The sequence below is a fragment of the Chelon labrosus genome, assembly GCF_963514085.1.
Source record: "Chelon labrosus genome assembly, chromosome: 4".
In the NCBI taxonomy this organism is placed as follows: domain Eukaryota; kingdom Metazoa; phylum Chordata; class Actinopteri; order Mugiliformes; family Mugilidae; genus Chelon; species Chelon labrosus.
Genome location: NC_140340.1, coordinates 14,616,020 through 14,630,954, shown reverse-complemented (window position 1 = coordinate 14,630,954; position 14,935 = coordinate 14,616,020). Strand labels below are relative to the sequence as shown.

Below are 14,935 nucleotides of genomic sequence, written 5' to 3'. Positions count from 1 at the left end.
GCCACAGTTATTGGGAGTGGCACAAATTATTATTTTTTTTCTTCCTCACTGCTGCTGCAGCTTTTCTGCATAAAACAACATCAACATTTCATTTCGCTGTTTCAATGCTCACACTAGCGAGTAAATTGCAGCACCAGCAGCATGTTCAGCCAATGCAACACTGAAAGAAATCACCAGCTGCTGAGTAAAAAAAAAAGCCTCTATCTTGTTTTTATTGTGACAAACATGGTGAATAAAATTGAATCTCAAGCTAACTGCCAATAAACCATACACTCTAGCATGCCTGTTCATTGGGTACACTAGTGAAAATTAATGCATTCTGCTTTTACAGTCCTGCACTGAATCTTAGATTAATGAAGGTTATGGTATTCAGCATAGGTGTTTAATCTAATCCAGTTTAACGACACCACAAACTACATCCTCCAAAATGATCATACAGTTAAATCACTATCTTTCTGACACAATTTCAGCATAAACCAAACATTAAGGAGGATTTAGTGCAGGACTATTACATTAGAGTACATTCTTTTTCACTAGTGCACCTAATGAACTTGCAACGGAATATGTACTATACAGAGAGGAATTCATTAACTGTTCGGTCAAAGCTAAGTTAAGAAAATATTCCAATAGATAATAGAAACCAGAAAGTCAAACTGAGTTCACAACCAAACAGCAGTGACACACTCCCATGACTTCAAGCTCGCTGCATAGATAGCTACAGCTTCCTTAGGTAGAGCAAATTCACAACCACTATTCTACCTGCTTCCTCACTTATAGAAAAATCTATTTGCTTGTCATAACAATGGCTTAGCAGAGTGAGTTTAAAGCAAATCGAGCACATATATATGTTTACACTGCTTGACTAAGTACCCTTCATATTTTTTTCCTTCCCTTGCTGTGCAGTGTAATTTAAGAATTACATTTTCATCCTTCATCGCCACGTCCCATAACTCCTTGTTGACCGCATAAACAATAAAATCTATCATTTTTTTCTTCCTGCAGATTCTCGTGCACAGACTGTCAGATAAATACAAAATGCTGAAAACGCATGTGTCTTGATAACCACATAATAAATGCTGCTAGGAACTGATTAGGAACAAGATAGATTGGGAGTCGAGCTACAAATGCATCCATCCTCGAAAGACCCGGAATAGTGCTTATTATTCAGGCCGCTGATAAATTTGTGTGCTTTAGGATTTTGTGTTTCGCTCGCTGTCGACTGTGTCATTTGTGGAGGGTTGACAAACAGCGGGCCCGTATGTAATACTTTAGGTGCAGGGGATTATTGCCGTATTTTATCCAAGGCTGCTTGTGCAGTCATAATCGCGGTTTAGGCCATCCCCGCGGGTTGTGTGCCTTTCATGCAAAGAACAGCAGAGACACGTGTCCTGACTATAAGTGTCATTTTCTTTGTGGTAGATTATGTAACGGTAAAACGCATAAGCATGGCAGTTGGCGAGTTGCGTTAAGACCATGAAAACACAGTGACGTGCAAAACGATGCAGTGTGCAGCCTGTCCCATATATTCCATAGATTTCCAGCCCTAATCCCTTATTTATGCTTCTATAATTTCCCAGTGGAATCATTCAAGTCTGTTTAATATTAACAGTCGCAATAATAACATGTGGTCAACTCTGAAAATAATTTAGCTGCATTAGCTGCAGCTCATCTTTAATTCATATGGTAAATATAAAATAATACTAATAATAATGCAAGACATGATAAATACTGTGCATAGTTATTAAAACTGAACAAAACTTGTGGAACTCAGAAACATCGACTTCTTGCAGTTCCTCTAATGTGTCTGCTTCTGCAAGGCTTGTGGGTGTTGACATGCTCTGACACCACATCAACTGCTTTGGATTTTACACGCACACACATGCAGTACGGTACATGCACCACCCACTCACACACACAAAATATATATATCTATCCATATGGCACATAACATTAGGCCTGTCAGCAGTCTGTCCAGATTTTTTAGCACTAGACTTCTCTCGGTGATTAAATCATTGTGGGAGCTTGTTTGATGTGTGACTCACTGTGAGTGGTTAACTGGGTTTTTAGCTGCTGCTAGCGGCGAATTAATTGGAAGACTGACAATCAAGGCTTGTGTGAATTAGCATGTACTGTATCTGGCTGAATATGTGAGCGGATGTTTGGTGACTGATAATCAGCTGGTTGGCTGTTGTTCCTAACTGGTTGCCGGTTGAGAGACTCACTGAGATCTTCTTCAGTCAGAAAAACAGACTCTTTTCTCTTTTCTTTTTTTTTAACTTCTCTCTTTGTGCAGCTCCTCATGCTGTCTCTCTCACATGCAGACATTGGTTTCATCTGCTTTCCTCTACGCTCCCTGCATTTCCACTCCTCTGCTCTGCTCTTTCTCCACCCTGTTTCTTCTCTCTTCAAGTCCTTGAGCGCTGCCTCGAATGGTTTCACACCAGATGTGATCGCCTCTCCCTCGTTCTCTCTTGGGGTCAAACTGCCTTTATCCCAAGCCTCCGTGCTGCAGCGCGCTCATTCAAAACACCCACCGTCTCTCAATAGCACAAAATACACACAGGATACATACTGCACCACTCAAAGGGAGACAGATGGGCCTCTTAATGTGATAGACACACTGTTATTCAGGGCTAATACACACAGATGGACACTGCATCCGTATGTTCACCGTGCATTAAGGAAATATTGACGTGGCACTTCTTTACAGCGGCAGCATGGTGTTTACATGACGTTTCGAGGATAAACATTACATCTGAAGCGTTCCTCTCTCGCACACCCTTGCACTCTGCGCCACAAATTTGGATTTTACGGGAAGACACAGGGGAGAAGGAGGTGTTGAAAATAATCCGCAGCGCTCTCTAATCTGTTTGTTTGTGTTGGCATTCGCAGGGGAAGTCGTACGCGTTTGACCAGGTGTTTCCCACGAACACCACACAAGAGCAGGTCTACAACGCCTGTGCCAAGCAGATTGTCAAAGGTGAGTTACATTTAAGGTTTATTAATCCAATATGCATGAGTGACACAAAAGCAGAAGGGGGGAAAAAGGCGAGAAACTTTGAATGAATATATCTTTCGAAGCTATAACGAAGCTAAAACAAGGCAACCGGACTAGTTGGAGTTGTCTTGCAGATGTTTCACCGCCCATCCAAGTTGCTTAACTGAAAAAGCCACCTGAACACTTTTAACACTTTTAGCTTTGTTTTAGGTATATCATGACCTGGATGACTGAAAATTCTCCTGAATGACCTGAATGAACATTTTCTCCATAATCAGTCAGTTTACGCTTCATTCACTGGTGCATGGAGCAGCAGCTGACGTGATGTGGTCACATGACCTGCAGGTATGAGCACTAAAACGCACAGATTAGCGCCACCCGTGCTTATAGCAGCCGGGCAGGACTGATATACCTCAAAGCCATGGATCAAGCAAGACCAATACCCTCAAGTCTTTTCCTCCCCTACCTCAGCCTCCATCTCTCTGGATCTGCCTGCCTCTTTTTTCCCCTGTTAGACTCTCATTTTTCTTTCACCTTCAAAGCGAGTGTGGAACTCCGGTGGACTAGTTCTAGATGGAGCATGAGAAAGATTGATTTGGCGGGCGAGATTACTTATAGAGAGCGAGATTACCATGCAGGCGGAGGAAAGAAGAAATAAAAAGGCGAGGTGAATTGCAGCAGGGTTAAAAATTCAAGGTAGGGATTTAACAAAATGAAGTTTTTTTTTTTATTTTTTAAAAGAAGTGAGATTTGAAATGCGTCAGGGGAGCAGGGTAACCGAGAGGCCCGAGAGAAAGCTGGTCCGGAGACAGATGTCTGTGTTTTCACTTTCTCTGCTTTATAGTGTTTATTTCTTTGCAGTCTTTCTCTCATGCGCGTGCTGCCTCATCTCTCCCATCTTTTCCCTCCGGTGGTCTCTGTTGTTCAGCAGCCTCATCTCCTGCTGTCTTTATTTCCCTTTCAAAATGAAAACACCTTCTTCATCCTTTGTTCTTTTATGTGTCATACTCTATTTCTGTGTCACCGTGACCAGTGTGAAAGCAGGGGAAGACATGTTGCTGAGCTGAGTGGAAGGGCAGCACGGAGGAGGAGGAGGAGGAGGAGGAGGAGGAGGAGGAAATGAAAAGGGTTCTGCATGGTTTCAGCTGTGAGCCTTTGTGATTAGTCTGTGGTCAGCTAACCTGTGGCAGCCGGCCTTTCAGGGTGATATGTTCCTCTTTATTGTTGTTTGACTTTTACTGCAGGGGTTTATTAAACTGTGTCAGCAATTTGACATTCAACAGAGTGGTTCTTTATAACCTCAGCCGGTGAGGGGGTGCTGTATTTCGCTGTGGCTCCCACCAAATGAATGGAGGGGGAGTAAATAGCCTACACTGGTACTCGCTAGGTGCCGCGCAGGTTGTTGTTGTTGTTTATTGTGCGCAGCCACAGAGGTCGTTCCGCACCATACCGATCTTAAATACCGTGCACTTCTCAGCGCACGCAGGCTTTATGAGGCTCAGTTCGATCTCTGTATGGAGCAAAGGTCAAATATATTTTCTTCTCTCTGGATACCTCATGTCTGGCTGTTCACAGCTGGAGTCTGTAATTCTGACACTCCAGCTGCCATTCTTCAGTTTTACATTTTTTTCCTCTTTCCCTTTTTTTTCTTTTCCTTGTCTCTTTCTCTAACATGTTTTTGTTTCTTCCTCCTCATTTCAGATGTCTTGGGTGGATACAACGGGACCATCTTTGCCTATGGGCAGACTTCCTCGGGAAAGACGCACACCATGGAGGTACAGTGTTTCTAAATAATTCAAAAGGTAGTCCTCTTACTTTGGCACACGCACTCAGACACACACACACACAAGCACACAGTTACTCCTTTATTTTTTATAGACTACCTCCTCCTTTGCTCGCACTGACAGTACATCTGCCACCATCACGGCCATCGCTCTCCATCTCTCTTTCCCGGCCTCCTTTACAACCCTCTCTGGGAAACAACCTTGCTCCTTTTCAAGTCAAAAGCCTCTCAGGCGTGCTTTCTTTTACTATTCGCTCTACTTAATACGTCCCAGGGTCTGCGTTTATCCCCCTATTCGCTCCCATGTTCTTATCTTGTCTCATTCTTTGTGCAGGGGAACCTTCATGATCCCCAGGGAATGGGAATCATACCTCGGATCGCAGAGGACATTTTTGAACACATATTTGCCATGGATGAGAACCTGGAATTCCACATTAAGGTTAGTGTAGATTCCCACGTGTTTCTGTTCAGGTGTGCACGAGCGCAGTTGGCGCACGCGGGGCCAATTTTGCTCCTGCACACTATGACATATTCATTGGGAATTCAACTGGAACCTCTGATGTAATCCTCACATGGATAGTCTGAGTGGAATCAGCCAAGCATCAATAAATCATGATTATAAACCACCATGATCCCACAATATTTTCCCTTTTATACAGTCTTATAATAGAGGATAATACCTCCCCAGACCCGCGGGAGGACAGATTACTGTGACATCATTTTGCATTTTGTATTTGTGCAGTGAGAAGAAAGCTCGTTCTGCTCATTTATAGATTATCTTTCTGTCTCTCCTTTCTGAGGAATATGTTTTTTTTTTTTTTTTTTTTGCTGCAGGTCTCCTACTTTGAAATCTACATGGATAAAATCCGAGACCTCCTGGACGGTATGCACAACTGACATTCGTTACTCATTTATTTTTTTTTTTGCTATTTCAGTTTCAGAATGCTCTATGTGTCGCTCAACTCAAAGCAAGCGTGTTGCAGACCAGTACACATAATGCACACAGTTCGTTTACACATCAAAACTAAAGAAGAAATCTAAACAGCATTAAAAATGTAGGAACAATTTCAAAAGAAGTTTAAAGCCTCGTACAGTAGTTACACCCGGGAACATCATCTCCAAGCACTACTAAGCCATCAAGGCAAAAATATTTATTAACTCTCTCCTCTTTGGTTGCCATGGTATTAATAACAACCATACTTCCTTTCTTTATATTTTTCACCAATCTGCACCAGACAGTAAAACTCTACGCTTCTTCACAATATACACCCAGAGGCACTACATTACGCCCGATATAGTCGTCTCACTGATATATGTCTAGTGTGAAATGATGAGGGCACTGGATAGAGAGCTGGATGCAGCACCACTGTGATTACATCTTTAATGGAGCCAGAGACGGTGGTGAAAGCCTTCATCTGTATGCGGGGGGGGGGGGGGGGTGTTCACGGAGGCCGAGGAACATTTAAGCTTTGAACAGAAAAAGAAAAAAGAGATGAATCAAGGTAGCAAAGAGGACAACACACCATAGAGGTATTTGAGAGGAAAAATACACAAAACTGCACTGTCTTCAAGAGGGGGAAAAAAAGCTTCCCCAAACCTTTGAAATTTAATCATCGTCAACATGGTTGGACTTTCAAATGTGAAATGCAAAACTGAGTGCTTTATTCGTCGACCTTAGCACATGTACGTGTTTCACCTCTCTGTGACTTTGTCAAAAAATGGTTCAGCGCCATTAAAAAACATTCAGACATTTTTTCTTCCACACCGCGTTAGTGGAGGCTGACTCACACAAAAATGAGGGGAACGTAGTCAGCTCTGATTCTATTTACGGTTAGAAGACGAACAGTGACATGCAGTTGGTCATTTGTACACACACACACACACACACACACACACACACACACCCATACACGTGCAATGCTTTGGGTGAAACAATGACCTCTCTCCCTTTGTTTTCCCCTCACACCACAGTGACAAAAATCAACCTGTCAGTGCACGAAGACAAATACAGAGTTCCTTTTGTGAAGGTGAGTCACCCATAGACACGTTTCAGGTTGGCAGCAAATTATTGTTATTTTCTCTAGTATGTATTTGGGTTCTCTCTGGGTACACTGGCTTCCTCCCACCGTCCAACAACTTGCTCAGTAGGTTAATTGGTGATTTTAAATTGGCCGTAGGTGTGCATGTGTGTGTCTGTCTTTCTCTGTGTTAGCCCTGCGATAGACTGGCGACCTGTCCAGGGTGTACCCCGTCTCTCGCCCGATGACATCTGGGATAGGCTCCAGCAGACCCCACGACCCTTAAGAGGAATAAGCGGTTACAGAAGATGAATGAATGAATATATATATCTATATATATATATATATAGATATATATATATATATATATGTATTACTATCTGTTTGTGAAGAAAATGCAAGGATCATGTTAGCGTATCTAACACTGCTTCTGCCAAATGCTATTAAAACACAACGACCAGCACGTCCAGTGCTCTCTAATATGTTATTATATCACAGTTTATTGGGACGATGTAAATTACTGTTGCATTTCTTGACGTGACTACTAATTTTCAGGAGTCTGATTTCACGCCTGATCTCTCTCCACAAGCTACCCAAAGCCGCTGAAGTAGAAATGTGCCAGTGTGATAGCCATGTGTAGACGGTGCTGACGTACGTCGTATATTGTAGTTCACTGAGCCGTTGCACGTGAAGCTAAATGGTACTTTACAGTCTTAATGACAAACTGCAGCTTTTAAATTAACGAACATCACACATGTGATTCATGGCTCCTTTCAAATGGGATCAAACAGCTATCTGTCCTTGACTCTTACCAGTGAGTATCCCTCCCTTGACCGATTGTTTAATCAACAGGATGGAGCGCGGTGTCTCAAAATATCGAGACATTTGAACATTTAAACTTGGAGGATAATGATTCAGATTGCAAACACTGATCGTATTAGTATGTTTAAATTTGTCTGTATGTGTATAGGCGTGCATTTCTATGTGTAAAATGGATGCCCTTGCACACAATATGATTTCTCTCTCTCTCTATATATATATGTATATATATATATATATATATATATGTAGACAGTATGCCTCTTCCCATCATCCCATCAATGAATGTGTCCTTGTATTGTTTCGTTAAGGGCTGCACGGAACGCTTTGTCACGAGTCCCGAGGAAGTGATGGATGTGATAGATGAAGGGAAGGCCAACCGCCACGTTGCTGTCACCAGTGAGTCACACAGTTGAGCTCCCTGATGTTCTGACACTCAACCTGTCAGATATATCATGTCAGATGTTTTTTCACGCTTTAAGTATATCGGTATCAAAGTGCAAGGGGTGTGTGTGTGTGTGTGGGGGGGTACAGAATGAGGTGCGAAGTACATCTCGTTTGACTCTGTCTATGGGAAAATAGCAAATTGAATGACATTTCATTTAAAGAGTCTCTTTGCTCATTTTGTTCTTCAGACATGAATGAGCATAGTTCCCGCAGTCACAGCATCTTCCTGATAAACATCAAACAAGAAAACGTGGAGACCGAGCAGAAGCTGAGTGGCAAGCTGTACCTGGTTGACCTTGCTGGTAGTGAGAAGGTAGGAACAACGGGGTATTTTCTTTTAATCGCATTAAAAGTCAACATTTAGTGCTGACAAGACTTTGAAACGCTGGGAGCAGATGTCTTTCCTCCGAAATTGTGTTTTCAGACATCAGAGAAGCAGATAAACAATGAATAAAAGCCCAAACTTCACCCTTACAAACATATTTTAGTTCTCACTGTGACAGAGCAATGGATTTTTTTTTGTTTTTGAAGTCCACAGTGAGGAGTTGCTTTAGTCTGTCTCTGATGCAATATCGGGTTTGAACGAATCCGCTTGGTTGCACTGATGAAGAGAAAAAAAATATTTTCTGAGGAATAATATGCCTCAGAAGTTGTTTCTGTCCGTTCAGATAAGCTCTGGAGGCGGTTTCAACCCTGACAAACCTCAGATTGTTTGGAAACACAAACAGTGAATTATTTCCCTGCTCCAAGGTGTGGTTTTTTTTTTTCTTTTGGGTGAATTCTGAGTCAGCTCAGCCCGTCTATTAAATGATTTATCTAAGGTCACAGGTCATAAACTGGAAAGCAAGAAAATACATTAAAGACACAGCTGAACATGGCCTTTGGCTTCTGAGTATGGTCTGGTGTTGATAGTATTGATGCAAAATATAGAATAGTGTGTGCTTAGAGTAGTATGTGGCCTTATAGTCTGGATAGATGCTGACAACTGCGGCTTTAAGCTAATAAGTGCTGAAGGTGCATGTGTAAGTTGTTCAGGTCCTCCCTTGGGGTTAATGGGGGAAATGGTTCTGCTCCAGTAACTTCTGAGGCTTTGGTACAAAATACAGTTGAGTGAAGAGGAACCTGGTGCTCCACAGAAGGCCGTGATAGGACAACTTTCTTTCCTCTGTAATTAAGCTACTCTTTATATTGCGGTAAATATCCCATGGCAATGGTGCCACAAAATGACCTGCCTTAGTTAAACCTCTTGCAGGAGCCTTTTCAAAAGCTGAATGATTTTTTTTTTTCTAACAATAAACAAAACAAAGCATCAATCAATTAATCTATTTTGCTTGTCTGTAATTTTCTTGCAGTTTTCTCGCGGTTGTCCTTGAAATTTGGAAAACAAAGACAAACGCCCAGTAATTATTTGAGTTTATTTGGTTGTGTGTGGTTCGTTCTATTTTCCTTTTTTTGTGCCCAGATAATAAAATCTTGGTTCATTTTTCATTGGTAACTTAACATTGAACCATATCCTGCTTGTTTCACAAACATTTTTGTACATTCAGCTGACCACCTCCTCTTTCGCTTTTGGTACCAATTCATTGTAACTGTCTGGAAAGGAAGCAACTGAACAGTCTATGTTTTCTGTACACCACGGTGTATGCTGTCATCATCTGGAAACTGTGCTCTGAATTTCCAGCTACATACAGGTTTCTTGGGGCCTGTAAATAATAGCATCACCAGGAAAATAAATACAGTTTCCACACCGATAATGTGTTTTATGAACTAATTCCTCCTATCTGTATGTGTATCTGTGTCAGGTCAGTAAGACAGGTGCAGAGGGAGCAGTGCTGGATGAGGCCAAGAACATCAACAAGTCCCTGTCGGCCCTGGGGAATGTCATTTCGGCTTTGGCTGAGGGAACGGTGAGGTGGAGAAAAGCTCCGCAGTCCTTCTTATCTATCAGCGGTGGCCTAAGGCTCGGCTTCGTTATTGATTGTTTTTAACGGATACCTAATGCTCGTGGCCAAAGTAATATGTCTCCCGAAATTTAGTCCAGGCTGCAGTGAATTAGCTAAAAGTATTAGATTAGAAGCACCTAAATATCCTGGCTGAGGAAAAAGAACCAGCAGTCAGTCAGAGCCAAATTGACAGCACACTGCATGTGCCCAGTGTCTCTAGAGACAACCATCATCTTACTTTAAAAGAATAGTTCACTTAGACATTGCAGGAAAATATGCTTATTTGTTGCCAAGAGTTAAATTAAGAGACTGATAGCAGTGTCATAGCTGTATGGAGGATCTCTCTGGGCTTAAGACAGAAACTGAGAACAGATGGAAACAGCTAGCTTGGCTATGTCCAAATGTCTTTAATCTTTGTGTCATTGGCTACCCGTACACAGAAAATGTTGCTTCACATTGATTGAAATAATTCAGATTAGTGACTCCATCTTATCTCTTTGCATGGATTTTTCAAAAAGCTGCATTTATTAAGTGGTGCTGTAGAATACACATTTTCCAACTTTATTGACAACAATTAATTCGTTCAATAGAAGAAGATAACCATGATGTAACCAAGCCGATTCAGACTCCATCTTTTCACTTTCAACACTTGGTTGGAACTTCTTGTTGTTTTTGCCCGTTAGTATTCAGTAATAATTTTTTGAAGGTCTCCAACACAAAAAGTTCTGTCGTGCTACCGCTATGTTTCTGTCCCTCCCTGTGGTTCATCACATCACCTTGTTTTCCTGGACAAGGACAATGTCCTTCATGTGCAGAAAGAATTTTTTAAAATCTGAGTAAAATGGTCAGATCAAGTTTGCATGCTAATATGTTCCTACTGAACGAATGGTTTACACTTCCCCTGTTAGCCTGTTCTGATAGAGGTGGTGACATGAGGCCTTTTTATTGTGCCTGGCCCATTATTCCAAGAGTCCAGCTAAACACACAGGCTGTGAGACATACACACATTTCTAAACGAATGAACTGAACTGTAGTTCCACTTTTGATTTTCCACAGCCACAATCTTTAAGTAACCTGAACCACATGCCGTGCACATGCATTGAAAAGCAAAAACTTTGAAAACTTTGTCTCTAGAGGTGAAAGCAACGCACCACTGAATGCAAAGCAGTGTTGTGAATACTCCCATATTGTAATTCTTGTCTTGCAGCTGGGCTGGGTGGTTGCTGCAGTGACATGGCTTAGCTAGTTTTCGGTGCCCCTCATCCATAATTCCCACCTCTGCTGCAGCTGGTAATGTGATCCACTCTACCCACTCTGTAGTCCCTCCAATCTCCTTCGCCGTAATTAAAACATTCACCATCTTCTATTATATAACTCTGAAGGCTTAGGGAACTCCTCGTAAAAAATAATAGAAAGACTCGCATTCTGTAAATGTCTCACAAATCTTGCATAAATCCGTTGGTATTAATTTTTCATTCATTGAGCAAGGACACAGTCTGTTTGAAGCATTTCCAAGGGTTATAAAGGTAAAACTGTGATGAATGCAGCAGGAGGAGATGAATCACCTCTTTTTTGTGCTCTGCTGATGCTAAAAACACAGTTTTGTTGTTTTTCGAAGAAAGCTATGGTGGTGTAGCAATTCATAAGGTCGTTCTGGTTTTCAATCGTCTCCTCTGTCTTTTTTTCTGCCTATCTTTGATTCCCTGTCTCCCCTCCCTTTCATATCTCTTTTGTAGAAATCCCACGTGCCATACCGTGACAGCAAAATGACTCGTATCCTGCAAGACTCTCTGGGCGGGAACTGTCGCACCACCATGTTTATCTGTTGCTCTCCCTCCAGCTACAATGAGGCAGAGACCAAATCCACCTTGATGTTTGGCCAACGGTAACATGACTCTATGCTATGTAGCCATGAGCTGCTGCACTGTGCTGCACGACACACTCCCCTGTCTCTCTAAGCTGCAGCTGTTAGGATGTTTTTTGCTTAAATGCGTCCACCTCGGATATGCTGCTCACATATTACTGCCTAGCTGATGACCCACGCGCTGCTTTAGAGGCTGGGTTTGCGTTGCAGTCTGGCTTCTGATTGTGCTGGGATTGCTTAAAGAGCATCCCTGCTAATCTAATCAGTAAGCTGCATTCGTAGGTTTGGATTTCTTTCCTCTCCCATTGCTCGCTGGCAGCTCAAAGGAATGCAGTTCTAAAGAAGACTCCTTAAGCCCTTTTCCCCTACCAATGATTTGAGACTGACGTGCGAGGGTTGGCTGAAATAAATAATGTCTTGCCGAACAAAAGGATTCACAGCAGATATTTGAAATTTCTCTCTCAGTAAACAACCGTCGAATGCCACAGTTGGCTTCTTTGTAAAAATCAGTGTGATATAAAACAGGATATTGAACTAATATTGTCACACTCTACTGAGATAGGTCACTGCTGCCACTGTAGCAAATAACCATGCACAGTCCATACAGCAGCATTAAAGGCTGGTGAGAAGGACTGAATGCGTAGATCGAGTACTTAAGACGACTTTTGTTTATTATTAAAAACAGAGATTCAATATCGGACTCTAAATTTTGGTACACAGAGTGTAGTTGCAGTCCATTAGCTTTGTTTTGCATTCACTTTTTTCCACCTGATTAGATTAGATTAGATTAGATTAGATTAGATTAGATTAGATTCAACTGCAAATACAGTTTGGCATCTAACTAGAAGTGCAAATAGCAAAAAGTACATAATTAACCCAATAATAGGGAGCAAACTATGGCTATTGTATTAAGTAGGCAAGTATATATTTTATATATCTGTTCTGATCTGATGAGACTCTAGATGATGCTGATTGTCTTGCCGATATCAGGGAATACATGAACAAGGACAACGGTGTTTTCTCTCTGGAGTGTGAAATTAAGTGACAGCTACTAAGTGCTGTGGAAATGCCATCGTGAAGGTTTCAGCTCTGAATCCACTTATTGGCATCACAATCCAGGAATGATCTATTGTCGCCTACATATTCCATCATCTTATGCATTGTATAAATGGGTATATAAATGGTGTGAATATGTTTTAGATGGTCTGACACATTTTCACGTGTTGAATTCTTGCCTCTTGCTTCCCCCACTGCATGCACCATGAAACACAGTTGGCAGCAACCCAATTTGCATACCAATTAATGAGATGCAAGCCCATATTCGTTGAGCAGACAGGGCTGAAAGCCATTTTTGACTCTGTTCTCTCACACCTTGCTTTTTTTCCATCTTTTTTCCTTCTCACCCTCCTAACTCGCGCTGTTTCCTTCTCTTCCTCCCTTCCCTACCCGTTCTGTTTCCATCTAATTAGAGCCAAGACCATAAGAAATACCGTGTCCGTGAACCTGGAGCTCACAGCAGAGCAGTGGAAGAAGAAGTATGAAAAGGAAAAGGAGAAGAACAGGTCAATGAAGGAGACCATTCAAAGTCTCGAGGCTGAGCTGAACCACTGGAAGAAAGGTAGCGAGATCATGCCAACTCACAAAAACACTGAACATAAACTTTCTTTAGAAAACAGTTTTGGATATCACTATTTTGGTTAATAACACAATACCTGCAAAACCTGCTAAGCTTTAGTATATTAGCATTGTGATTGTGAGCATGTTAAGTTAGGATTTAGCTCATAAACATTACTGTGCATATGCAAAACCTTATAGAGCTGCAAGAGTAGCTGTAGACCTGTTTAATAACTACAATAAAAGATGCGACAAGAATGGAAATTCTGTCCAGTTTTAAGAAAATGAATTGCAAGCCAACATCCTGAATCATTTTTATGTTTGACTAAGAGATCAACTGCCTACTAAAGGCTGCAGTGAGAAAACAGAAGTGTGGTGTTTGCAGAAGAATAATCACTGCAATAATCTCTGCATCTCCCCGTTCCTGCTCCTTTTCATGCACTGAAGCATATTCACCAACAGAATGAAAATTTCACCAGCCTGCAGACATTATGTTTCAGTTCACGTAAGTGCAGATTTGACCTCATTTGATATCGTCTGAATACCTGCCAGCAGAGATGCGAGGCGACGGCAGCCAAACAGGCTTGTTGGACCCGTGCCCAAAACATTTAAAAAACTCTTTCTGCTTACTTCTTTTCCATATTCTTCAGACTTCTACTTTTAATATAATTGGATCCCTTCTCACACTTTACTGCAAGCAGGGAATGTTGCAGACTTTATGTTTTATGAATCCTTATGTATTAGTAATCCTCAGAGCAACGGGGGCTAATCACATTCAGAGAAGAGTCACAACTTACACTGATCCTCTCATATGTCAGCGCGCACACACACCTACGCACAGCACTTCTGTTCCTTCCAAATGCCACAGCTTTCAGTGGCAGTGATTGGCTGACATTCAGGTTGTGTAATGAGTCTTGTCCGATGTTTTTCTTGGAGAGCATTCCCTCACCGATGAAACACTGTAACTCATCTTTATTGAACTATCAGTGAAAATAATTACTCTTATTGCTTCATCCATTTCAGTTACTCTCACTCTCCTTCACACACACTCACAATCTTTCCCTCAAATCGCTCTCTATCTCTTACACAATTTAGTGCTTTTAATTTCCTAATGGATCATTTTGACAACCTCGTTGCCCCCATTCCCTTCCCACTGCTTCCTATATTGTCCCACACCTCAGGGCACGAACTCCTCGAGATGGATGCTGTTGACCTGCGTCTTGTACCACATTACCCAACTCTTTAGTCAAGGGTGTCCCAAAGATAGGAACTGGTGTGTCTAACAGTAAATCACATCTCTTTATACCTCACAGTGGGGATCTCCTGCGGTGTGCAAAGGAGAGGCATGTTACATTTAAAAAGATTTCTGTAACCTTGTCTTACAGATCAAATCACTTAATTTCCATATTGATCCTTCACTTTCCAGCTGCAGTTTATTGTATCAGTCTG

At 41.7% G+C, this 14,935-nt stretch overlaps 1 protein-coding gene across 1 annotated transcript in view; it reads left to right on the top strand.

The window, feature by feature from the left end:
* kif5ab (kinesin family member 5A, b) overlaps positions 1–14,935 on the top strand; it is a 51,294-nt gene that overhangs the window by 13,660 nt on the left and 22,699 nt on the right. Inside the window, exons 2-11 of the mRNA XM_084543565.1 lie at positions 2,893–2,980; positions 4,700–4,773; positions 5,116–5,220; positions 5,616–5,664; positions 6,753–6,808; positions 7,930–8,017; positions 8,254–8,378; positions 9,868–9,972; positions 11,745–11,893; positions 13,342–13,490. Of these exons, the coding sequence (XP_084399691.1) occupies positions 2,893–2,980; positions 4,700–4,773; positions 5,116–5,220; positions 5,616–5,664; positions 6,753–6,808; positions 7,930–8,017; positions 8,254–8,378; positions 9,868–9,972; positions 11,745–11,893; positions 13,342–13,490 (988 nt within the window). The remainder of the gene's footprint in view (positions 1–2,892; positions 2,981–4,699; positions 4,774–5,115; positions 5,221–5,615; positions 5,665–6,752; positions 6,809–7,929; positions 8,018–8,253; positions 8,379–9,867; positions 9,973–11,744; positions 11,894–13,341; positions 13,491–14,935) is intronic.